General features: G+C 40.5%; 2 protein-coding genes across 2 annotated transcripts; one reads left to right on the top strand and one right to left on the bottom strand.

Annotated features, from left to right (window-relative positions):
• The first annotated feature begins 65 nt into the window (after positions 1–65).
• rab3ab (RAB3A, member RAS oncogene family, b) lies at positions 66–21,268 on the top strand. The gene is made up of 5 exons (XM_069153312.1): positions 66–125; positions 11,647–11,871; positions 15,803–15,921; positions 16,903–17,027; positions 17,415–21,268. The coding sequence occupies exons 2-5, from the start codon at positions 11,647–11,649 to the stop codon at positions 17,603–17,605; spliced, it is 660 nt and encodes a 219-aa protein (XP_069009413.1). The 5' UTR covers positions 66–125; the 3' UTR covers positions 17,606–21,268.
• Positions 21,269–22,928: 1,660 nt separating this feature from the next.
• LOC138200537 (transcription factor JunD-like) lies at positions 22,929–25,057 on the bottom strand. The gene has a single exon (XM_069153313.1). The coding sequence runs from the start codon at positions 24,863–24,865 to the stop codon at positions 24,044–24,046; it is 822 nt and encodes a 273-aa protein (XP_069009414.1). The 5' UTR covers positions 24,866–25,057; the 3' UTR covers positions 22,929–24,043.
• Positions 25,058–27,670: the final 2,613 nt, after the last annotated feature.

Below are 27,670 nucleotides of genomic sequence, written 5' to 3'. Positions count from 1 at the left end.
TTGATGGCTTTTATTTTGGAATTGTTAACCGGATCTTGTGTTGCGCAACTTTTCTGACTCGACAGCGGTGGTGTTTCTGCGGGTGCTGGACGCGGTGGATAGCAGCCGGACAGAAATCTATAAAGGTGGGTTTTCTGTCTTTAATAATCTGCTGCACGGACTTAAATTCGTACCGTCATATTTAAATAAATGGTTTCCTCTATTTACTCTTTGTGTTACTGTTTATGTTAAATAGCAAGTGAAGGATTTGAGATGAAAGAACCCCTGGCATAAAATGCTTGCCTTAACAGCTGTTTCCATTGTGAAAAAGCAGAAAGCCGTCATAGATGGAGCCTTTAAAACGCATGTTGCTTCGTGTTGTCTGTGTGGTCGGATGAAGGCTGCTGCTGCTGCTGCTGCTTTAGTGGATCTCTGGTGTGATTCAGGGCCTGTCCTGCAGGAAAAGGCGTTTCACAGCGTCCGATGGTTGAAATCAAGAAAATGGGTCTAAATGGCCCTGAGGAAGGAACAATAGAAAACACATCAACAACTCATAGAGCAAACTGGACGACAGATGTTATTCTTTACGAGCATACGCACGATTATCAGTAAATCAAAAATAATAATTACATTTGATAATCATATGTAATCATGTTTTATGAGTACCTATTATTATAAAATACGCTTAAGGTCACCACAGAGTACTCACTATTATGGCCTACTCACTATTAGTCCAAATATTAGGAGGATTATGTAAATATTGTTGTTATATTACTCATGAAAGGAGCCCTGGGTTGAGCCATATGGAGGACTGCTGTGTTCCTGGTGAGGAAAAACAAATCAGGTCTCGGTTTGTGCTTTAATATGATCTGGCTGTTCATTCATTCATATTCAGATGCAAAATCAGCCTATTAAGTATCCTACAGAGTTTTACTGCTCATATATGCTGGAGCACGTCTTTGACAGCACACAGGATGAAAATGCTGAATATATGAAGAGAATATATAAATGGGTCTATAGATGAAAGCATTTGTGTGCAAGTCTATTTGTGTGCGTGTGTGTGTGTGCGCGTGTGTGCATGTGCTTTCATCTACTTTCATTTACTGTTTTCAAAGCCTTACAGAATTGTGCAGTAATGAAAAATGCACAATACCATAATTGTTGAGTCAGTCAGCAGTTTGATTTTTAACATTGAACATTATAATGGTACAACACAGAGCTGTGTCGACTGAGATTTTAACTAGCAGTGATTGGGTTTCACTTGGTTTTGTTTTTTTTAAATCTGCAAAGATGCTTCATTGAGTTGAATATGAGCTCACAGTCTGCGGAACACATCTGCACAGCCTCTGCTCACAGCAAACTTCCTGGCAGTGTTAGACCTGAAGGCAAAAGTGACGCATCTGCTGTTTCGCATGGCAAAACACACATCCATGTTGCCAAACACCACAGTACCAACCGGGATCAGACTGATGCACCAGATCGATGTCTTTTTTTTTATTACAGTTCAAGCCAAGTCAGTCACTTTGTCAGTATTACGAGTCTCCAGAGAGACTCTCGTCTGAAGGAAAACAGAGTGAAAATTCAGGCTTTTGTTTTCTAAATTAACCTATTACATGTCTTAAAGAAAAGCTGCCACTGAAAGAACTGGACTTTTACTGTCCCATGATTATCTAAAGCTGCTTCAGAGGCTTTGGCACTTAAGAAAAACAAAACGATATCTGAACAGTTAAAGACTCAGACATAAGCACATAGGCCAGAACTGTTTGATATCTAGAAATTACCCTTTAAAGGCTACATCAATGCATACTATGACTATTTGGGAAATATAGAATATTAATAAGTGTCATCGTCAAGTGACAAAAGAAACCCTTAAATCCAGAAAGAATAGAAAGACTTAACATTTGTGCAAATTAAAGAGAAGACACATGCAGAAGAGCAGCGAGAAAATGTGTCACATAAGATAAATATTTGTAGTATAAATAAACCTATTCACAAACAGACATGAGGTTCTATTTTGAATCCAAAATGTCTCGGATTCACCTGCAGACTGTCGCACTGAAAACGGTCTCCCACATCCTCCTCCGGCTTCTCTCTTCCCTGCTTTCTGTTTTGTGATGAAGAAAAAAAAAAGAAAGAAGAGATTCTATTTTTAGCCACCCCTCCTCTCATCTGCATCCCCACGCTTCCTAGATAAAGGAGGCACGTGATTGGAGGAACAGGGGGGGAAATGCCGTCTCAGCCAACCTGGGAGCAGGACAGCAGCTGCGTAACACCACTGCTGTCTGTTTCAGTACGTTGTTGTTTCACACACACAAGGCTGGTTAGTGACATAAATGATGCGTCAGTGGAACAACTGGGTGTTAGTTAATATCAGATATTCAGAAATATTGACAGGATGTTAGATGTATTTCTACGGTTGTTGTAAATTAATTTGACCTGTCAGTTGGTGACTCAGTTGTCCAGTTTTAGTGTCTCACTTTAACATTTTGCCATGAAAATCACAGTAAGTGAACAGCACAGCAAGGAAACATGCAAACACCAGCAGTTTGCTTGGAGGGGTCAGAGGTCAAATGTCTGCTGACTTCACTGCTGAACAACTGCAATAACCCTTCCAAATTAAATGGATTTCGAGTTTTACAAGCCTCTTGGCCACTGTAGATCAGAATAGGCATCAGTTGTTTTACTGCAACAGCTGCATATATTTTACTTCGTCTGAATCGTGCTTCACTTAAGCAAAGGGCAGATAAATGTTCGATTCCTCAAAGCTTCTTATTTCTGCTTTAGTTTACTAGTTGTGGTTGTGACTCTGGATGTGAGGACACAATTTTCATGTCTGACAGAAAATTTTAGATCTGCAAAAACCTTCTCCACCCTCTCAGTCCGTTCATCGATTAGAAAGGCCTTTACTGCACTATAAAAGTACTCCATTTCAAGAAAAAGCCCTGCATTTTACATTTCATTTAAATACAAGAATAGGCTGTAAAATATTCTTAAAGTAGGACAATGAATAATATTATTTCTTCTGAATGACCATTGTCAGTGGACTATTATATTACTGTAGTAGTATTTCGTATTATTTCTTGTAGACTTTCTCTACAACATCTGAGCATGTTTTAAAAGCACGGCTAAAGATAATGATTATTTTCACAATGGCTTAATCCTGGATTCCACAAGGATAAAAAAAACAAAAAATGTTTTTATTGTACCCAATCAGTAAATCACAGCCTTCGAACAAGTCAGTAAATACTGATATTACTGAACCTCAAACTGTCAACTTCAGCCCTGCCAAATTTTATGCAACAAAGAGGAAACAATGCCATATATATTTTAATACTAGTAGTACTAGGCGGCCTCTTTGGTGAATGTCAGCCGTCCGTCTGCGGCTTTCGAACAACACCAGGTCAAAACTTATGACGAGACTGTGTGTAAAACACCAGGTGGCTTTTCATTTGAAAAGAGGGCTTTTAATTTGAAATGGATCGAGGAAGATGTGACATTCAGCCAACCAATGGTGGAACTTCTGCATTCCGTCAGCCACTCACTCAGTGAGATGCATTTTATAGGGCTGGCCTTGTTGCTGCAGTGCAGTCACAAATGGAGGCAGTTTTAACGACAGATAGAACCTGGTTTCTGCAACAGGAGCCCCCGGGGTGGGAGGGGTTAAACAACTAGAAACACAGATAGTGTTAAACTTCTGATTTAGTTGCTATTGATGAAATATCTGTTTTAAGCAGCACTTCGGTTTGATTTGTTGCTCTGTGGTGCCACAGATCAGCTGATGATGAAGAAGAGTTTTAAAGCAGGAAGGTGTTTGGGTGATCCGGGATCAGCTGTGGATTAGCTGTTTGAAGGCTGCCAATACTGATTAAATGAGCCTGACTTGCTGGCTGCAGGAGCACTTAGCTCCGGATCAATCCAGCTTCTGCAGGACGTCAATCTCCTTTAGGTGACAGGTTTAGAGGAGAGCTCGATGATGTCGTCATCCAGCTCTGAAACCTACAACTCTTAGTCATGATTGGAAAAAAAGAGAAGATCTGTGGTTAGAGAAGGTGGCTTGAAAATCCAGGCAGAGGTGAAGGTGTAGCTGCTGACAAAGTGCTCTTGAGCAAAGCAGGAAACCTCCAGTTACAAATAGTTGCATGTTAGTTGGATGATAAAGGCCATTGTTAGCGTGAACTCCCTATTTTCAGGGCTTTCTAACATAAAGGTTTAATTTAAAATTCAATCTTGAATGCTTCATTTTACATCAATTTTTGCAGTTTTCTTCTATTGCAAAGTAATTTGATCTGATCTCACAAGCATATAAAATCAAATGTAGTGACCTTAGATATTTGGGAAACCCATCTCATCCTAAAATTAAAACTAAAAATCCCAGCAGGAACATACTGTTTGTGACAGATGTGAATTTCAGTGTCATTTTGTCCGCGTTAGCTTTCTCTGCTGATGGAGGCTTGATAAAACACCTCCCTCCTCCTCCATCTTCCCTCTATGATATAAGGTCTGATTTTTCCTCGGCAGCTACTGTCAGTGTCCATTTTGCAGTCTTTATCCAGCCTACTTTGAACCCTCAAATCACGTCACTACTGGCACTCAGTGTTGTCTCAGTGTCTTGCTTTTGCCTGTCTGAACATGGGAGAAGATTTTAATCTCAAAGCCAGTTTGATGGAACCTTTAATGTGGGTGATATACTGTCACTGTGAAATGCTACGCTGTCCTTCACTTTAGAGATTTCTGCTTGCAGCTTTGAGTCTCTAAAATCTCTTCGTCATGTAAGAAAAACACAAATAAAGTCAGAAAATGTTCAATATTAATCAATATTGCTTTGCTATTATTAATATATCTGTCTCGGAGTCCTTTGTAGGCTCAGAAAGTATGTCACACTTGAAAAGGAAATTATATAATTTAGTGTAGAGATTTTAAACTGATAATGACAATGATGATTATAATGATAAGACTTTATTGATCCCTGCGGGTAAGCAGGGTCACAAGTCAGCACATTCAGCCAACAACAAGACGATGAGCTCAGGAATTCAATATGTAGCCTAAAATTACAATGCAAAGATAATAATAAGAGTAAGAAAGCAGAAATGCAGGAGTAACGTATGGATTGAATGGATCAAATTTTTCACCTTCACATAATAAACATATATTTTATTGAACAATAAATTGTAAACCTGAAATGATTAGTCAGTTGAATCAGCGGATCAGATTTTTTTCCAAGCAAAAATGCCAGATTTCTCTGGCTCCAGCCTCTCTACTGTCTTGTTTTTTTTCTGGCTTATATCATCGTGAATTATCTTTGAGTTTTTAGACAACTGTAGGATTGCTGGTGGAAACAAACAAGACATCTAAAGACGTCAAGTTGGGTGTGGGTTTTTCAGTATTTTCTGACATTCAGGGAAAACAATTGATTATTCAACAATGAAGGAAATTGTTTGTTGCGGCTCTAGTAACTGGACTCCGTAGCTCAGCGGTTAGCGCCCTGATCTCGTAAACCTTGGAGTTGGGAGTTGAAATGCTGCCGCGGCCTCGTGATGTTTTCACGTCAGATTCTCCTCAAAGCAAAACACTGAACCCTAAAATTGTTCCTGATGTTTCAGTGCATGAAAAATGCGAGGAGATTATATAAATTCATGTAATATACAGTGTGGTCCTATGTACAGTTTCTTTGAATGGTATATCAAACTGTGTTCAGGAAGCTCTCACTGTGGTACACCTGACTTGTTTTACTATAAAGACCAAACGAAAGCAGCAGCAGCAACGTCCTGCAGGCTGAAACACATTTACATAATGTGAATTTGTTAATTACTTTGCGATTAAGCACAAAGGCTTCAGTCTCTAAGCTTCTGTATCAAATTAGTGAAGGTTAAACCAACACTCTTCTCCGCAGTTAATCTCGGAGACGCAGAGGAAAGGCTACAATAATCTCACCACACCGTCACACACAGTCGACGCTCAACAGCCTCTTCTGAAAGCCAACAAAAGTCTGTGATGGTGTTTGACTAGATCCAGACTCCCACCAAGCGCTAATTACTATTAACCTCCTCTAATCACTGCTATTAATATCAGCCAAATGCTTACATTTGCAACAAGTGTTAAGACAACATTTTGGTCTAGAAGAAGCTCAATAAATGCACGTTTTAGATATCAAACATTTTAAGAAAACAGTAGGAAAGAGGCTGAGGGTGGCAGCACGAAGAAAGATGCAGCAAATATTCCTGAAGTGATGAAAAATTTTGAGAGAGAAAATGAGGATGCAGAAGAAGAGGTAATGGTTTTAGTTTTGCAAACTCTAAACTGACTATAAGATCAAGACTTAAATGTATTTTTCTAAATTTAAAACTTGTCTTAATTGCCTGATGTGCCATCACTGTAACATGGCTGACTCAGCTCAAAGAAACTCTTCAATTGAGAGCACATGGGCAGAAATATCTGCAGAGCTGAGCAGACACTTTGGTGGGGCAGTAACACGAGTACATACATTTTTAATAAGGCTGGCCAGAGAGGAAACCGAACACCAAACCCTGACTGTGATCAAGTGTGATCTCACTTCCAAGAGGCTTCTTGGAGTCAGAGAAACGTCTTTAAATGACCGATCCTTGACAGATCCTTAGTCTAAAGATAACTTTCGAATTTTAGATGTTTTGCATTCGTTTTGTGAAATGTTATTTAAAATCTGCCCACTTGACATCGTTATTATACAGTTCAGATCAGACATATCCGTGAATGTGTTTTCATCCTGTTTATATTTAATCCAATTTATATATATTATATATATTTTTACATTCATTTTAAAAAAGACTATTTCACGCAAAAAAGCCCAATTCTACCCTTAGGTGGGGTGAAAAATGTGACAAATTAATAACAACAAAATGTGACAAAACGGGAGAAGAAAAATGTCCTTTTAACGGGAAGAAACCACAGACAGAACCAGACTCAGGGTGGGGGTTTCATTCTTACAAGGCCATGCACTGTAAACAAAAAGTCACAGGACTGACATACAGACAGATCCTAAGACTGAGTTTGGACTAAAATCAGCAAACATGACTCACCACTTAAACACAGATAATAAACAGAAGAACATGAGCACTAGACCTCATGACTTACTCGTAAACAAATGCCATTTTACCTTTCCTCCCAAGACAATACAAAAGCGAACATGCGATGTAGTTTGCGGGTGTGTCGGCCGTTAAATACTGCATGCAAAGAGTGGTGGGATGGCGGCATCTCCTGATGGTCTTGTGTTTGTTAAAGGTGACAAAAACGGCAACTTTTCTTCTGTTAGATATTTGTGGATTAGTTTATTCAACACACTGCTGGTCTCCTTCATCCCCTGTGTTTGCTCTCATTCACTCTCATTGGATTACGCCCTCACCCTCGGTGAGTCACACTGCAGTTCTCTAGCTGTGACCGAGACTCCAGTTTTTTTTAGGCCTGAGAAATGAAGACATTATTTAATTTCACCTGAGTTCAGTGGCATTAAGTCTCCCCTGAGGTGAACCGAGGAAGATTCACTTAAAAGGCTCGAATGTGCTGTAATGGTGTTAATATTAATGAACCCTTTACGACTTCAGTGACGTCTGAAAGTATTTGGTGACACGTTTTTGTAGTGTTGGCTCACGCAGACTGGATTGGAAATTAAGCAGTGACTGAGTTTAAAGTGCTGCTTCTCAGATTGAATTTAAAGGTTCCTATATACATATCAAGTGAACTATGTAGGTATTGTAGCCCTTTTTATACATGATTTTACCAAACTTTAGGGGACAGAAAATAGTTTGACAAGTTAACAAAAGGTATTACAGGGTTTTTTTGTTCCCTATTCTGTGCATTAGCAGACAGTTACATGGCAGGGTTTCTCCTTCCAGGCCTTCACTGCTGACAACTTTATGTCTTGTTTAGGAAGCTTTTTGCCTTCAGTCTGATCCTCAGCAAGTTGGACTTTAGTTGGATTACTGTCTGGGCTAGACAGGTACACTCAGCTATTTCAAAAGGATTGGTTGTCATTCTAAAATAAGGGCGCCCTGTTAGCCTGGCTCCACCCACGCATTGCTCACATCTTCAGTCTTCGCTGTGATTTTATTCTGGAAACCCTGTTGGAAGGTTTGCTCAGCCACTCTGAAGGGCGGACCAATCAGCAACCGTGACCGTGGCTAAGTACCATGACCTTGAACATAAGCGTTTGTTTGTAAATATTGTTCCAACAATGGCGGTTATGTCAGAGTTAGATGGAGCGATGCGCACAATTGCAGCAATGCGAGCAAATATCGAGGGACTGAAGTCCGGGTCTGCAGAATCTAAAATGGTCATGTGCTGACATGGTGTTGCACTCTGTTGTTTACAGCCTAATGAGTTCCAGCAGTACATATTGTACATTATATGGAAGTCAACACTTCTCTGTTGCTCCAACAGTTTGAAAATAAACTTGAGGTTCACACACTTTAGGACCACAACTGGAGCGTGGCCACATCCTGTGTATTTACGCCATGAATTTGTACAAACATGTAACTTTAAAGTCATTTCAAAGGTGTCTCACTTTTCACAGTCAGTTATACTGTTTAAATTCAAGAGTAAACACTTCTGGCAACTTCCCTTTCATTTTTCCTTTCCCAAGAGGCAATAAATAGGTTTTAAACAGAGCAAATATTTCCAGATGTCTTAAATTGAGCTAACATTTAGGTGTAAAAATGCTTTAAAAATCAAGATAAATCATGTGAAAATCCAGTGTTATATTCCTTTAGTTGTGACTCACCAATCACATCCTTAATTTTATACCCATGATCATCTTTTACTAGGTCTCTTATTCAGAGTCCATTTATGATATAACATATTCTCTGAAAGTCGTGTTGTCTGGAAGTATCCGCTGGAGCTCGAGGCTGCCAATTTGTGAAGAATTATTGACGTCACTGGTAGAGCAGAAGAGGTCATCAACAAAATAGAAATTGACAACTGCTGCATTTTCAGGAACCCAACAAAAAAAAAAAAAAAATCATTTTTATACAAAGCAGTTCTGTGACAAGACGCCCGTCTTCTGTGAACCTCGGTGCAGCTACGTCGGCTGCAGCAGGTCGGATCACCTCTCGGGCCGCCTGCTCAGCCCCCTCCTTTGCATAACAAACCATCAACGTGTTGAGGAAGGGTCGCTGCTTCTTCATTATTGAACAAGCATCTGTCTGTTCCTTCGTGTAAGCCGATAGGCCGGAGCTGCGAGGAGGGTGCAGTTGTTTTGTTTGTGCTTTATTCCCTGAGAGTTCTCGTGTTCCACTGCAGCCGAGTTGAGATAACAGTTTAAATATAGAGCAGGTGAAGGGACTCGGAGTCCTGCAGGCTCCAGTCATTGTGCACTCAAGAGTCAACACGGTTTGCTGAATCCTTTTCGGATCCAGCGCTACATACAAATGTTGTGCGTTTCGGTGACGCAGCTGTCGGTTTGTTGGATTTGTCACGTCAGAATATTTGGCATGCTTTTCCCACTTTTAGCTGATCCAAAGATTTCCCTCATGGCTTCTGTCAGAAGGTTCCTTTATAAACTGATATGAGCATGAATTAATATTGATGAAGCACTATTTTGTTCATTGAGACTCACTGCATGACACTGCTGAACAGAAAGTGTCCTCCTCCCATCTGTGGCTACATTTGAATGCCCTTCACAAAGGCATTCAAATGTAGCCACAGATGGGAGTTATGTTTTTGGCGTTATGTTTTTGGGTTGTCCGTATGTACAGACCGTACGGACGTCCATCCATCCCATTCTTGTGAATGCAAGATCTTTTCAAATTTGGCACGAATGTTTACTTTCCCTCAAGGATGAACTGATATGAATTTGGTGGGTAAAGGTCCCTGTGACCTCATGTCTGTCCCGACTTTCCTTCTCAACTATTTTCTTAGCACAAGTCTGCACTGCACGAGTCTGAACAGACATGAACTGCAACTTGACTGGGTGGCAGAGATATACAAGCATTAGGTGGTAATTCTAGTTTTCCCTTTTCTTGTTGCTGTCTGTCGACAGAAGAATTACGTTTCCATTTCTCTTTTTTTTTTTTCAACATTTTTGAAGATGTGGTCGTCTTGTATAAACTATTGGATTTATGAACGGGCAAAACCGATTGGAGGTTTTTTGATGTTGTGTGTTTTGGCCGAAGAGAGAATCTGATTAAATGTGTAGTCTGTCCCAATACACATCTTATTTTCACAAATGTTTCAAGCGATCTTCATGACTACTGGCAGGATATTAATAAAGAAGAGTGCAAAGGGTTTAATGTTGATGGGCTTTTATCTACTAAAGCTCACAATGGTCTTCATCTTGCCATGGCAACTGCTTTCACAAATTGTTTTATTTAAATTTTAGGTAAGTTTTAGGCTTCTAATTCTAAAGTTGCCTCTGTCATATATTTACTTCTCAGTGGTGTCATTGTAAGTGTTAGATGTCAGGCTACATCTTTAACAGACTGTAATTTAAGCTGTAACCACGAGACTCCTGCCATTAAGGAATCATCATCATCAGCATTGGAGAGACCTGAGCAGAAAGATCTCTCTGGACTTGACCGGTCTGCCTCCATCAGATAGTACAACTTTGTTTTTGTTGATGGCCTAAATTTCAAAGAAACACCTGAAATCATGTCCAGGGGGCATATGTTGAGACAGATTGAAGTAAATGATGACGGCACAGGGCTACTGACCTTAAAATACACGTCCAGCTGGTGAATATCAGACCGAACTAAAATGAAGCTCATGTTCAGTTGCTCTTCACACACTCCCAGCTCATTGTGAGTGATTGCCTCCAACATCTCACCATCGAGGAAAACTCAGATGGGTTTTCTGTTTTCCCTCGACATTACAATATGCTGCTTTGATTAATTTCCATCAAGCAAATGTGCGACATTTAAGCCCGACTAGTTAATCACTATCGTCTGTTATGCTGATTCGAACAGATGCTTGCAAAATCTCGTCTTTTGTCTAAAGCCTCATTAAATGTCTGACCTTTTCTGTGTGAAAAGGCCCCTCTGCTGTGTGGGTTTATGAAGGAGGTGGTCACTAATCTAGCATTCTGTCCAGGCTTACAAAAATAGCTGCCAATGTGCCGCTCTTATCATGTCCCAAGTCTACATGTCTTATTACAGCCCTACAAGATCAAGTCCTGTAAGCTGGTACCCCAGTTTGTGGGTCCATTTCCCATCGATAAGGGGGTTCCATTAACGCACAACAGGAACAGTCACAGAACTTTTTGATCACCCCTCGTATATGCATGTACACCAAACTCCGCATCATATAAAATTGGCAAGAACCCTTTGTCGTCCTGCTGTTTATTTACTCAAATGATTGACTGATCGTTTTGTCTATAAAATGCTGTTAAATTTCTTAGTGCCCAAGGAGATCAAATAGCTTTATTTTTCAAAAGATATTCAAAGATTGTAAATTTAGAGATTTGATATACAAATTCTTGACATTTTTTGGTTGACAATTCAGCAAAACATCTATGACTCATCAGTGCTGATTACTTTCCTGTTGATCGACTAATCGCTGTAGATCATCTCTGCGTTTTCCTTCTACCTTCATCCTCTTTTCTCTTAAACCTTCATCAGATCACCTAATTTGTCTCAGCATTTTCACCTTTTTAGTTACCATTAGTAACATGTACCTGAAGTTCCTCTTCTTTGCCTCTGTCCACAGATGGCCTCGGCAACAGCGACCTACGGGCAGAAGGAGTCTTCGGACCAGAACTTCGACTATATGTTCAAGATCCTCATCATCGGCAACAGCAGCGTGGGCAAAACCTCCTTCTTGTTCCGCTACGCCGACGACTCCTTCACACCGGCTTTTGTCAGTACGGTGGGCATCGACTTCAAGGTGAAGACCATCTACAGGAATGACAAGAGGATCAAATTACAGATCTGGGTAAGATGATGAGACATGTGTCATGAACTGAAATCTATATAGTACTTTTAGATCTATGTAGTTGAATTATAAAACAAGTGGGTTTATTTGACAAAGTAACAGATGTAATAAAAGAAAAAATACCAACATGCCGGCATTGAGCAGACATTGAGGAAGTTCAGTGGACAGGGTTGTTGGATTTACGACAAGTTCTTCAATTAAAACTTTTTAATCGCATGAAATTGAAGATCAATAGATTTGACTGAAACACAGCTGAAATTTGACCTGTGTAGAAATAATAATTAAATTTGACTGTATGCGTCTTGGTCACAAATATGAACATCTGACTTATTAAAGGAAGAACAAAGCTACCGTCACGATCTGCTGGAATCAGGACCTGAATGCACAAAGCGCACACAAGGATATAAGCAACAAAAGAACTTTCCCAGAACTTTCCTGAGTCCAAAAGTCCAGAGTACCAAAACAACCAAAAATACAACCAAGGAACCAAAACTTAAGAGGAGCAAAAGAATAAACATATCCAGAAAATAAAGACCTGAACTTGATCAAGGTTCGACATGAAGGAACCGACTCTTAAGATGGAGACTTGACTTAACAATCCGGCAACCAGTTAGTTTTAAACGGGAGTATATATCCTGGCTTGGTTGATAGGTGACTGCAGCCGGGGCTGATTAGGGAAGTGAGCGCAGGTGAGGTGGATGTGGTAGGAAGGAGACCGAACACGGAGCGAAACAGACTGGGAACCTCTGGTGGGTTCCCAAAGGGAACGAAAAGGAACAAACCAAACTTAACCCACACCAACTCCCAACTCCAACACCCATACCACCATACTAATTAAAATGCCCCCTCCCCACCCCCCAAAAAAAGAGTCAGACTTTCCACAACATTTGTGATGTTGTGGCCATGTTTGATTTCAAGAGCCAGCTGACCACTGATGTGCATCAACTTCAATTAACCAATAAATTACCAAAATAGAATAATTTTCCTCATGTAAAAAGCACAAAGGTTCCCCTCTGAGAGCCCCGCTCATCACGACACATAAACTGAAGTAGGATAGCTGCATCCAACAATCTGTCGCTGCAGCAGCATGTACAGGTACAGGTTAAAAGCAATACAAATGACAAAATAAAAATAGAGGTAGTAAAAATATTAGATGTATAAAATGTAAACTGCACATTATATACAAATAAAATGTAATAATATTAAAAATAAATTACAATAAATTAAACAACGTGATGTTTCTGAACATGTTAAACAGAGTTGCTATGTGAAACTCTGCCCTGCGGTGCAGTTTTCTCATGGAAACTGTCCTCAGATTGCAGTGAACACATATTCGCACGCAGCTTCGCCTTCTCTGCAGCCGGCTTATCCCGATGAACCTCGGATGAGCTGAATAGAATAAATTAGAACAGAAGTAATCAAAAGGCAACAAAACACAGCAAGTTACAGTGACATGCCCTCGGGAGCAAACAGGACGGTGTTTCTTCTGATGGTTTGTTGCATCAGACATGCGTCGGCCTCTTGAGGGCTCGACAGTAAGACAAGCATTCAGCGAGAACAGGCTCCCCGAGGGGAGCTGAGCTGCAGGAAGCTGGTGTTTCGGTATCACGTTGGAGGATCATTTCATCATTTCCACCTTTACAACACGTTCTGCAGCGGCTAGAGCCGTGATGATGAGCAGAGCAGTGTGTGTGTTGGGCTGCCTCTGTTGTCAGCCTTTGCCAGGTCTTGCCTCTGGTAAGAAAGACACGATTGGCCAATCAGAGCACAAGAAACCAATGACTGGGTGCTGCTCTCCCCTCCCCCAAAACTACACATCTCCCTCCTCTCCCCGCGCGCACACACACACACACACACACACACACACACACACACACACACACACACACACACACACACACACACACACACACACACACACACACACAACATACAAACCCCCTCCCCCATCTCTCTGCAATTCTCTCTGCTAGTAACAAAATGAAAGTGGTTTGGATAATGTGCTCAAAAGTATGTCTGTTTATTTTGCAGTGTGCAGTTAATACCATGTATGGTGACCTGTGCAGGTGTTTGATGTACACTTACATACATGTTATCTCACCTGAAACAATGTTATTTTTTTGTGTATTCGTGTGTGTGTGCGTGCGTGTGTTTTTAATTACCCTTTTGTGTAACGTGTTGAAGAGTAGGTGCCACCACTTTGTCATACTGCAGCTGATATTGAAGGTTGAAGATGCTTTCTTTTTTTATTGAACCTGTACGGAGAAATGACGAGCCTTACATCTACACTTTTACATTTTAATTTTATACCGCGTACACGCATCCACACTACTGCGCCATTTTTTTTTTTAACCCCTTAAACAGAGTCCTTTGAAATTGCTACTGAATCCATTTTAGTTTGAAAACTTTGGGATTGAGTTTTAGTCTGGACAGGTGGCAGCAGACAATTGACTCAAAGATGATACTCGTGTTTGCTTCCCACGTTTTCTAGTAGCTGCTAGATTTTTATGATGTTTTCAGCCCTATTAGGAGCAAGTGGGAGGCATGCTATATGTTCCTGTGGTATGCATTTTCAGGCTGGTTTATAAGGACGGAGATCGTTTTTGTTTTAAAACACTGCTTCAGAATGAAAATATGTCAGTGTGGACATAACTTTACTTTCTTCGTGACTGACATCAACAGTGAAGCAGTGAAGTGAAAGGACATAACTAAAGATTATCTTATATGTTTGTTCATTTTTTTTAATTTTTATTAAATAGTCATTTATTCAAAACTATCATAAAATGTTATAAGCAATTCACCAAATATGAATATATATACACACATTTTTAAAAGCTGTTTATTTTTCCCTTTCAGATCCTTTTAGTCAAATTAAAGCAACAGAGACACGTCAATAAGCCATTCTCCTCTTAACAAGACTATTTAACTACATTATAGGCTGCCCGCTGGACAATTAATATTTTCATTTTGCATCAAGCTTTTTGTTCTTTTAAAATTGCTTGTTTTCAGGACTCACAGTGAGCACAAAGATGAGCACTCCAGTGTTCGTTATATAAGACCACTCAGTGCTACCTACACTGACATTTTAGGTATAGAGCTGATGCTCTTATCCTCAACCGCCTGCAGTACACCGAGTGGAGGAGCACAAGATCTACACCGCTTCTACACAACTTTATAACAAACAGTTTGGAGAGTAAGAGGTCGGAGCTGCAGCGCTCTAAAAAATAGATGTCAGAGAACTTTCTTGTGACCCGAGAACGATCGTGTGATCGAGTGATTAGACGCAACGATGATTCCAAGAACGAAAACAAAAGCTAAGAATAATTTTTATGACGTGTGAACACATCTGTTTGTCAGATGTTTCAATGTGAATATAATTCCCGAGAATGTTTAATAAAGGCTTTAGCCATGTATGTATTGCATTGTGTGATGAAATCTAACAATGACAATAAAAATGGTTTAAAAACGCTTCATCTCTATATATTCATAGCTTCAGTTCCTACACAGATGTTTGTGGTTGTTACTGTTATTTAGTTTATCCACTCTCATATGTGTAATAAATTTGAAGCTTCTTGCAGCACCTGCTCAGCTTAGCATAGCATGGAGACTGGAAACTGATGAAAACAGCAAACTGGGTTTCATCTAATGGTAACAAAAAACACCTACGAGCACCTCTAAAGCTCACTGATTAGCATGGTACATCCAGTTTAATCTTAACATAAAGTATAAAAACAACATAGTGTTTTACATGTGTTGGATTATTTGTTGGCCATGGGCACTGACTTTTTGCCATCTCTGCTGGTTGTCAAATTTGTGAGAAATTAAGGAAAGGGCATTATTTACTCTCTGAAGACCCAAAAGTTGATCCTGAACCATACTTGCCATAAAGTAATCTTTCTAAAGTCTACTGTGTTGTTTTTGTCTCTTTCAGGACACGGCTGGTCAGGAGCGTTACCGCACCATCACCACAGCTTACTACCGAGGAGCCATGGGCTTCATCCTCATGTATGACATTACCAATGAGGAGTCCTTCAACGCCGTCCAGGACTGGTACGTCATTGGCTGAAGGGGAGGCGGGGTAAAAGGGAGGCTGGATTGACACATGATTACATTGGTCTGTAAACTAACCCCATGGAGCTCTACCTGAGAGAGGGACCGTGTGTGGATGATAGATGAATCGGTATCGAGACAGTCAGCACTGGTCTGGAAATAGATGTAGAGATAGAGCAGATTGAAGAACAGAGCAGATGACGCGGTTCAGATTTCTTTGTTTCACAGTATCGGCTTCCTCTCTGTCTGCGGAAGAATCAGGTGCTGCAGTGATCACGATCTTTTGTCCTTTTTGTCTCCTGCTGGGACTGCTGCTCGGTCCGTTGTCTCTTGCGCTATGTAACTTGGATAGCTTCTTTAATTTGAGTGAATGTCAGCTAATGATGTGTCATTTCTCTGCCTTAACATTACTCCGATTGTCCTTAAAATACAAATTCTGATGTTTTTAAGGATTATCCTGATTTCTACTCGACTATGTCAAAGTGTAAGTTTTAATTTAAGTCTTTTCATCATTGTGGACGCAGCTCCTTTGTTCCATTTGAACTTTAAAAGGACAAAAACCACAAACCGAGCTCACAGACTTCCCAGAGATAACGCAAATTGAACTTTTCTGACATTTCTTAGGTTAAGAAAAAGCTCATCATTAAAAATTTAGTAAGGGGAAAACAAATTGTGCAATATTTGAACAAAAATGCCTCCTCTGATCATTTTGGGTATTCACATTTTCTTTTCAATTTGACACTTCCTGTTCTGATCGGAACATCAAGTTTTTCTTTCTTTCTCTGTGAAATGTTTCATTTCCTTTGCGAACTCTTTTTCCAGAGTTGTTGCTGCCTTGACTTAACATTTGCCTGCTGTCAAAATTTGATTTCAGATTCATATTTTCATGTCACTTTTCACCCTCAGGAATCCCTCTGACTTTCCCTCAGACTTTCCAGCCTTTGAGTTTCCTCTCTGATTGCTGGTTGTGTTGGTTCCCAGGTCGACTCAGATTAAGACGTACTCGTGGGACAACGCCCAGGTGCTGCTGGTAGGAAACAAGTGTGACATGGATGACGAGCGAGTGGTGAGCGGAGATAGAGGCCGGCAGCTGTCTGAACACCTCGGTGAGTTTTAGTGATTTCAAAACTCTCCGCTTTAGTGTGGACATGAGGCCTAAACGCAGCAAAAATGATGCATTTAAAGACAAAAAGGTTTTAGTGCGGATGTAGCCTGTGTATGAGCCGTGGTAACCTGTCCAGGATGTCCTCTGCATCTTGCTCAAAGTCGGCCCCCAATAAGTGGAATGACGGAATGGTGGACATTTTGGCCTCTTGGTGCCGATAGATCAAAAGTCAGGGGATCGGCCGAGTCATTGAGATCTGTTCCCTGGAAACCTTGAACGACCGCATATTTTGTCAATGTGCCTGGGAGAGATCACGGTGCGTCTCTTTACGTGCTGACAGACCAAACAAACTTCTCTGACCTACTCCCATTCCCCGTTTCCCCTCCAGGTTTTGAGTTCTTTGAGGCCAGCGCGAAGGACAACATCAACGTAAAGCAGACCTTCGAGCGCTTGGTCGACATCATCTGTGAAAAGATGTCTGAGAGTCTGGATGCCGGCGATCCCGCCGTCACAGGGGCCAAACAAGGGCCCCAGCTGACAGAGCAGCCCGCTCCTCCTCACCAGGACTGTGCATGTTAAAGCTGACTAATTCCCCAAACCCTTTTCCCTCTATCTCTCTCCTCGCCCTCCTCCAGCTGGACGCCATGTCCTCGGGTCCGTACTTCATCACCCTCTTCACTCCCTTTCCTGCTTCTGTCTGTAGCATTATTGGCTGATGGTCACAAGAACCAGGTTGTAAAGTGTCTGAAATGCTCTGAGATGCTGGTGGACTGGTGTTTGCTTCTGGTTTCTCTGTATAACGGAGCTAAAAGATGTTGTTTTCATCAGTGCAGGTGTTGGTCTGATGCCAAAGTAAGTTCGGTCAAACTGGAGCGTTTCAGACTCTTTACAGCCGAGGTTCTACAAGGTTTCTGACCCCTCTTCTGTTGTTTCCTGTTCCTCAGTGTGGTTTTTAAGAAGGATTTGACGGCGTACGTCCTCAGAGTGCCATTTAAATCCTTCCAATGTTTACAGTACTTGGTTTCATGTCAGTCAAATGTCTTGAAAAGATGCTAGCCTTGGATTTGGTGACCAAGAAGGCCACTGCGGCGTTACGTGGGAGTGACGATCCAGCTGAGATCTACTCTGTATTAATGTGTTACATTTCATATATGATTCTGGACACATGCAGAATCAAAAATACATGGGTCTATGTTTGTTTTTGTTGTCTCACCTGGTATCTAACGATGGATACTGCAAGAATTAGCAATCATTTAGATTTTCATTGTTCATCTGAGCATTTTCATTTGGCCCTTGTTTATGGTTTTACATATCATCAGCAAACTTTTATTTAGTATTCTGGTGCCCCGTTTATCCTGTTCATGCATTAAAACACCGGGTGGGGAAAATATGAACAAGCTATAGCTATAGATGAAACATAGCAAAAAAAATGAAGGGACACATTTTATTTAATTATAATTTATTTCAAATGTACATATAAATGTTGTGCAATATATATAATATCTACAGGTATGCATTTCTGGAAATACATTTTAAAAGCTATGAAATTCTATGAGGATAGTATCAAATATAAGAGGTCTATATTGTGGGGTTTGTTTGGATGTGTGGAGGCAGCTCCTCTGTGAGCCGCTATGTTTCTCTGTTGGGTTTGTCTCATGCTACTTTCAGAGATGTCGCAAAGTCAGAAATTCATACTCCCTACTGAGAAAAATCCAGTGGGATAAGTTTGAATTAGAAGTCGTAAATGTAGTAACATGTTTGTTCATCCTCTAAATCCACCCAGTGGGATTTCCAGCACTGTCGCAAGTGAAGTGTAACATCTTAACATAACTCCGAAATCAGAGGAAGGCGCTTGCTGGAGAAACGTTGTGCTGCATCATAAATGTTTTTTTTTTTTTTTTTTTTTAAGGCATGTAGTGATTATAACTAAGCTGACACCAGGAGTTTTTCAGAATAATTAAATGATTTTAGTTTATCGAGTAGGTTGGCAAACGTTTTTATGCTTCTGTCTCAACAGTCTCACAATGTAACTTTCCTTGTTGTCAATAATAGATTATGTGAAAAATGAGCGATATCCGAAAAGCATTTTGTGCACCACCGTTGTGCTTTCAAACAACGCTATTGATAAGACAGCATTTCACATCAGGCAGAGAACATCCTGCAGATGTAGGTTTTTTTTTCTAAACTGCAAAGCAGCGAGGCTGAAATTATGTAATCATAACAGCTGACAATGTCTGACTTCAGACTCGAAAAAATATTTCTTTTGTCTTCCTGACAGCCGTCCTGTCAGTCAGAGCTCCTTCGTTAAATGTCAAGTCTTTCAAACATTTCTATGTTCTCAAAACCATGTTGACATGGGTCTGGAGGATGAAAACAATGTTGTTTTGTTCGATATTTTTATGGTATTTTGCCCGGCAGTGGAAGGAAACATCTGCAGCGAACAGTGTGACAAAAGTGTCCAACAAGGCCACAACTGACTGTTGTTGTAACATGGTACAAATCTTTGACCGTGAGGCCACTAGGACACGCAGGCCTGGTTTCAACATCATTGAAACTACTAAAAAAAAAAAAAGGCAGTTTCTTTCCAAATAAATCAAAACCAGAATCACTTCGATCGACAACTGCTGTCATTAGTTTTTTTACTTGCTGGTGTTGAGACTCGAAGAGAGCAAAGATTAGACTGACACATGATACAAGATTCAAGCATACTGCAGCATGCATGGCGTACATCAGTCCCCCGTGACGGCAGAAATCCAAAATGTCGGTCAGGCAAGATTTCAGCAGCATCTGCATCTTTTTAGATTTTGAATTGCACTGAAAGGACGCAGGTCTGTGTGCGGTATATTTGCAGTTCACATGTGCAGCCACTCATGTGTTTAATTGCTTACTTCTTAGCTTAGGAGGAAATGTGTCAAACTGCACAGCGGCTCTTCGTGTTTCTTTGCTTTATAAACAAAATAAGTCTCGTTCAGAGTCAGTATTACAGAGCAGCTCTGCTGGGCTCTTGTGTGGCCGTCAGTTTGTTTTTCTGTTTGTTTGCGGTGCTATCTTCGCTCAGTCTTCAGGTAAATTATGGACGGCACTGTTTAAAGTCAAACAAGCATCAAACAGCTGGAGGCTGATTGTTCGCAGACCAGGCGGCTCAAGTTAAATATTCTGCCCTGAAGTCAGCACAGCATCACTCACATGCCTTCCCTCAGAAAGTATTTGCACACTTGCTTTAATACAGTCAAAACTGGAGTTGCCACGTGTTCCTTCTTTTCACTTCACCAAAGATGGCTGTGGAAGCAGCTCACTGTATTTTGCGGTAGGGCGCCAGAATGTGCAGTGACACCAGTTTTAAAATTGTAATAAAACAAGCAGTGAACCCTGATCATGTAAACATGATTTTAAGTCAGGGTTATTTCAGGCTTCCCGCTGGCAGTAATAAAATCATAGTTGAAGAGGATGGCAGCTATGGACTGAGAGGGCAAAGCACTGTAAAAAATCAGGATGGTCGTCAAAAATCACAGACTTCATGAAGTCAGTGTCTCTGATTGTACGATAAAAGCAAATCTGAATCAGAAAAAATTAATGTTGAGAGTAACTGTTAAAGTTTCAGGACATGAGGCCCCAGTCAAAGTGTCCCAGCAAAGTGGTGTTGTTATTCTTAAAAAAGGGAGTAATGATTTGGTTGGAGATTATCACAACAAACCTGGGAGAGGATTTTGATCCTACGTATATTTTACTTCTTACTGGTTGTGACTGTTTCTTTTCCAGTAAAATCCAAACTTTTAAACTGTTCTCCTTTCTAATATGTCTTCCTCTCCATATAAACCAGATAAATACTGTACCTTTGAGTCATATGTGTGGATTGTGTTGTATTGACTCAGGCTTGCATCAAAAAAACAGGGAAATAAAATGAGAAAAAAAAGAAAAAAAAAAAGACAGTAAAAACCTGAAAACCCCAAAAGAGCCATGTTGTACTGTATCTGCATTCATTTCTAGGCCTGCTCGTGAATGAATGTGTCACTCAGTTACGAAGCAATACACTACAGTATGTACACAAAAACAAATGCCATCAAGCTTGGTAGAGGTTGCTGACTTTAGATCTTCTACTAGCACGCGGAAACATTTATTTGGTCTCGTATCACTGCCTCTTCAAAATCTTCTCAGTTTGGGCCATTAAGATGAGAGAATATGCTGTGGATGTTTTTATCTGTACTTTGTGGTAAAACAATAAAAAAAAAAAATTGCTAACAATCAGTTGACTTTTGTTTTATATGCGCTCAAGGTGAGATTTTACCTGCTGCTTCTTCAACATCCAGTGAATGGATTGTAGATTTTAAACTCACAGTTAAGTTCTGATTCAGATAGACCTAAAATAATTTAATATTTCGTCGATCAACAGCAGCTACTTGTGATTGTTTGGATTTCTTGAAAATGAACCCGTCTTCAGAAAGTTATTCCCATAAACATAAAATGAAAACATTTTTTAATGTGAAATGTTAAATGCTCCATTTTTAATGAAATGTTTACATCTGTTAAATTCCACAAACAACCTCTCACTTATTTTACATCTAATTTGTCTTTTTTTTTTTTATATTTTATTTTTTTCAGTCAAAGGGGATGGTGCAACTTACTGTACATGAAGCAACAAAGTTAATGATAAAAAGATGGTCAGCCTGTAAAAATGTCATTGTTACAAGCACCTACTGTACTTGTTGTAAGAGATAAAACTAAAATCAGTGATACAAATATGTCTTTACATGGACAGATAGTGGCTGCATGTTACTCCTGGCATCAAACATACTAACCATGTGAAAGCTACGATACAAAGCGGCCTGTTTGTTAGATTTGATTTCAGCCAGCAGATAATGATCATGAGTGACCGAGCAGATATTAAGACAGACATATGGCAGAGGCATATTGGCTTCTGGTAAAACTGGTATTAACATAAAATGTTGTCAAATCTTATGTGCCTCAGAGTGACTGAAGAAATGCCTTCAGTGTATATGATGTGATTTTTCATGTTTTGCATGAATAACTGTGGTCGAACAAAAACCAAGAGGTGGGCAGCACTGACTTGTTAATACAGTATTCATTTAAAAAAAAAAAAAAAAAACATGTTTGTCTAAGCCCGATTTTAAGGACCTCGACACAAACGTGCACTATAAAGACTGCTGATCAATAACATTATGTTCCAGGAAACCCCATTTAATCCGATTATATTCTGCCCTGCTGTGAAATCAATATCATTCAGATAAATCAGTCATACAGTACCCATTCGTCTTCACACTACAAGCTGTTCAACGACAAGTGAAATCAAATGTGTCCTGCTGTGGTCGACCGAGAGTCTCTTCTGTCTTGAGGGTGTCAGAGACCGTCCCTCCATGTTTGACAGAAAGGCTTTTAAACTGCATTTGTAATTTCCCAATTTTCCAGCAGAGGGAGAAAAACACCAGGCAACAATGCAGACTGACACACACACACACACACACACACACACACACACACACACACACACACACACACACACACACACACACACACACACACTTCAGATGCAGAAATCATGCAGCCAAAAATATCACACAATACTGACTTCCTTAATTCAGCCTCCGATCAAGGAGAAACCCATCAGTGCTCTCCTAAAAATAATGCACATTGAGTGGTCTAGGAAAAATAACCAGTATCCCTATAATGATTGTACTGAGATGTGGTCAGTGGTAGTCTCAGATTTGTATTGGTACCATCATATATAACCTATAATACAACTTCCATTCATGAAACTAAACACAGTCTTCCAATTCATGGTTACAGGACACACGAAGGCCTGTGGAGCCACCCCTGCAGGCCCGACACCTGGTCCACTGCTGCACACACTGACCCCATTAACATGCATGTAAAGAGCGACCAAAAATAGAGGAAACTGTTTATTGCCGAGCAGCATTTAATTCAGAACACAACGGCATGAGGCCAAATAACTGTAGGCTGGAGGTGATAGCAACAGTCAGTGCAACAGAAAGGTTACGACTCTTCACATTTAAAGAACACAATGAAACAGGTACACAGAGGAGTAAAAAAAAAAAAAAAAGTAGACAGATACTCATGTGTAAAGGTTGAAGATAATAAACACTGATTACTTGCACCCTGTGACACCCTGCTGTGGGCCACATTCGAGTTTGTCAACAACATGCAAATTGTTCCCTACAGAAATACATGGTATGTAGGCTATTTAAGTAGAATATCTCTTACATATCAAATGAAGATATATGCTTTTTTTTTTTTTTTCCAGCCAGTTCCTTATATATTAAGGTCATAAATGTGCATATTTTTGTAGAAATGTTGTCAGTCTGTTCGGTCCAGGTTTGAGACTGTATACAGACAGTCCGTAAACATTTTTTACAGGAGAAAATATAGATATGTGCTGTTTGTCTGTCATCAAAGTTGAGCAAACAGCCCCTTTGAGTGCCCCTTTCTCCCATCAGGAGAGCCTATGACCAAATTTCATTGAAAATCCTGGCCGTTTCATGTTGCCTTGTCAAGAGTAAACATACGCAGGAGGTAGAACACAATTTAAAACATCAAATATGTTAAAGGAAAATTGCCCTTCACTTCAGCCCACATCAAATAAACCAATTGGTTATTGTTAATTTAAAATTCCAACAAATGGCACTGATTTGATCTCTCCACCAGGCGGAGACGGTTCTGGAAATTGCCATAGAAACAAAACAAAAAAAAACACACAAAAAAATACAGCTTGTCAAAATGTATTGTTGGCCGATAACAGAGTAAGACCCTGATTATCCATTATCTTAAATGATGTTCTACCAGGTACGTTTACCTTTTCACCAGTCTTAAAAGGCAGTTTAAAATAGCCGGTTATTAATGTACAGTCTGGGGCGACGTGGCCTGGCATTCATTCCGACGCGGAACTGCACACATCTGGACTACAAACAGAGAAACCAACATTAACTTGAATGTCCGTGAAGCTTATGTGCTGGTCAAGTAGCCCTGCAGGTCTTTTCCCTTCGACTAGTGCACTTGAACTTCGTGTGGCAGCAGCTGGCAGCCGCTGTTGACATGGGTGAGGACTTTCTGTTTCAGCTGGGCCACTTGATCTCTCAGCAGGCTCGCCGTCGAGGCCAAGTCGGTGTTGTGGCTTTTTAGCGTTTTGACCTTGTCCTCCAGCCTGGAGATCCGCTCCAGTTTGCGTCTCCGACACTTGGTGGCTGCAATCCGGTTCCTGAGCCTCTTCCTCTCGGCTTTGATGCTCTCCTGTGAGTCCATGTCGATGGGAGACAGCGGCGGGCTGTCCCCGAAGCTCTGAACATCGGGGACCGTCTGAGGCTCCTCCTTCAGCGGCTGGACCCGAGAAAGCTCCTGCTGCGGAGGGGCTGCCCCCAAGTGATGTGACGGAGGAGGCGGGAAAGGGACCGTGTCCGTGGAGTAGTTGACAGTGGTTCCCAGCGGCCCACTGCCGAAACTGTTCAGGTTTGTGTACACCGGTAGATCCGGCTGCAGGGTGACCGGGGCGATGTTCGCGCCGAGGTCCAGGTTGCCGTTGGACTGTCCGGCTCCGCTCAGCTGGTTCTGCTTGTGCAAGTCCTCCAACGCCTTCACGAAGCCCTCGGCAAACTCCTGCTCGTCCGTCACCGTCTTCGGGTAGAGGAACTGCGAGCTGGTCGGCGTCGTGGTGACCATCCCGTTGGACTGGATGATTAGCCTCTCCAGCTCCGGCGAGGCCAGTTTGAGCAGCCCCAGGTCCGGGGAGCCGAGGATGCTCTCGGCGTCGCGGAGATGCGGCTTCAGGTCCGCGTCGTCCGCCAGGCTTAAATTAATATCCTTCTTCATCATTATTTTTTTTTTTTTTTTCCGCGGGTTATAATGACAAGTTGTGCTGATCGACACTCCGTCAGTACGGTGCCCTGCCCATAACCTCACAAAAATAAACCGCCGTATGAAATATCTGCTGTTTAATTAATGTTTTAATACTTTAGCGGACTACGCTGACTGCAGTCTGCTTTCCAGCTGGATCCGAATGCACGCCCGCGCGCACCGCCTCGAGCCTTTTCTAGGCTGGCACGTTCCATTATGTCACATCAGAGCGCGCGCATTGGGCAGAAATTACGTTTACGAGATTTTTTTTTTTTTTTAATTTGAATAAAGGGATGAACCGAAAGGAGAGAGGTCTCACTCTCTGCCTTATTCCGGTTTCCGGCTGCAGTTCGAAAAAAAAAAATACTGAATGTATTTCTTTCTCCTGGTAAAACTGTGATTCTAACATCGAACATGATTTGATTAAAGTCAGAGGAATGTTTTCTAAAACTTGAGTGGTTTTTATTTTACATAAGGGAGGAGGGTAGCCTATATAATGTTGGATTTTCAAAAACTGATACTCCCATAAGTCTTTTGGCAAATGGTAATGGTAGAAACATTATAACAAAAATCTCTTTGCCCTCCATTATCACCAGAGGTAAAAATTTTCACTTTGGTGATAATTTTTTTTGTGTGTGTGCAAATTACACTGTTATTCGTGGGGGATTAAAGGTCCAATATGTAAGATTTAAGTCCCATCCGGTAATACCAGTTTGTGCTTTTAGAGGCGATGGTGAGTGACTGTGACGACCAAGCCGGTTTGTTCTGGCTCCGAGTTTCATCAGTTTGGTGGAATTTTATGTATTCTTGCCCTACTGATAATAAACTGTTTATTTAAAAAAAAAAAAAAAAAAAATTTTAAAAATAGAAATGATGATAGTGAAGTTATATTTTATGTACCTTGTGGTATTACAATCTGGGACAGGCTGGGCCTAGCTGGTTTGCATGCGTGCGACATAATACAAAGACGTTTTTGACTTCATGTTAAAACTGCTCTTGTTAACATGGGACCTAACATTTGCTGCATTTTCCCTCCCGTCCGTCCGTCAAAACATAAGGTACCTATCTGAATCGAAATACATCGCGAGCCTCAAAAGTAAGACAGAAATGAACGCAAGATGAACTGCTGCTGTCAGGGGAACTTAATAACGGTGTATGTTTCCAGATAGGGTCTATATGTATTTATTGTTTAGTCGTGGTTTTCTGGCAGCAACTCCAGACATAGCCGACAAAACAGTACGGTATATTACACGCGCATTACTTCAAGGGCCTTCTCAGGTTTAAAGTGTAGCAGAGCTGTGCTGCTTATTCGCTCAGGTAACGTGAGTGAAAACACCAGTGGGGCTGGATCATGGGTGCGTAGTGGCTTTACAACAAGTGGTGTTATTTTTCTGGTGTGGTATAAATTGTCATCTCACATCTTTCAAAGTCCTTGGGTTTTTCCTTTATCTCGATGTTAATTGTTTCATAAAAGGGACGCTTTATTGTGGCTTGTGGTGGTCTTAGTGGGCTTTCCCAAAACTACAGAAATAACAAAATCCTTTTTCTTGTCAATCTCAAAAATGCACTTGACACAATATTTACTTTCATGTACAACAATTATGAAAACGATAATGTAATTCAGTGTCGCTGAAATATGTTACACCTCAATGTTAGACAGGCAACGCAAGATATAAACTTCAATCATACTCATTTTGTTATAGATAGTTGTGCTTTCTCCAGAACTACTGTGGAAATTTCTCTTTCTCCAGAGTTATTCATTTTCTCAATATATGATCTTTGGCACTGCCTCTGTCCCCATGGAGATGAGGGACAAACTACAAACAGAGAGGTGGTGCACTGAGGTTTGATGTCATGGTGAGTATCGACTAGTACACGTGTTGTTGTCTTTCTCGAGCAAATTAAATAAAGCCTGGAATGTTCGTCACCATCTTGTCCTCATTATGAATAACAAAGAAACTCCCTTCGAACAAACAACCTGTCAAATAAATACGGCACGAGCACAGTTATTGTGTAAGGTGAAAAGTGTTTGTGTTGTTTTCATTTTCTGTTCAATGTAAGAATGATAATAGATAACTGCAGTATATAATGGATGTGTCGGTTCGCATAACTTGGGACATGAACAGTGTGGTTCTCATTTTGCATCTGTGCTGTCAAAGTTGATGTTTTCTCAGAAAAGACTGCTTACTTCTGTTTTCTGCCATCAGCTAAGACGCTGGTATTTCTGGACACCAGAATTTGGAGAAGTTGGATCTGAAACTGGTTTGATTTCAACATTTCCTCTGTTTGACAGTTTTGTTTTGATCTGGTCTCACTGCCAACAATAAAATAGACAGAATGAAAAATCACAATTTGTGCATTTACATTTTCCCTTCTAGATTTTTCAATTTCCCTTTCTACTATTGAATTAATATCAATGTATTATCAATTCATAATTTCAGTATTTTAAATGTCCCTTTTTTAATATTTATGATTTGATTAAGTAGAAAGACTTTTGAACACAACACAATGGAAGCTGTGTTTGTTTATGGTCTGTACGTATTGTTATGGTTTTTCATACTATCCCTGCTGCCACTTTCAATAGACTCGTTATGTTTGTTTGACCTGTACTCCCATAATTCAGGCACACTTCTGAGCACCTTTATAAAAACAATGTTGTGTACAATGACAATATGTGACATTTATTAATAAAGTGAGTTGTACTGAACATTGCTTAAGATAAAATAAAAAATTCCTTTAATGTGACAAACCTGTGTTTGGTTGCTTCCCTTTCCATGTGAACAG

The sequence above is a fragment of the Embiotoca jacksoni genome, unplaced genomic scaffold (genome assembly GCF_022577435.1).
Source record: "Embiotoca jacksoni isolate LCO1_2020_lvr unplaced genomic scaffold, fEmbJac1.0.p SCAF_19, whole genome shotgun sequence".
NCBI classification, from domain to species: domain Eukaryota; kingdom Metazoa; phylum Chordata; class Actinopteri; family Embiotocidae; genus Embiotoca; species Embiotoca jacksoni.
Note: the sequence above shows the minus strand (reverse complement) of the source record. Positions and strands in the feature narration are given on the sequence as shown.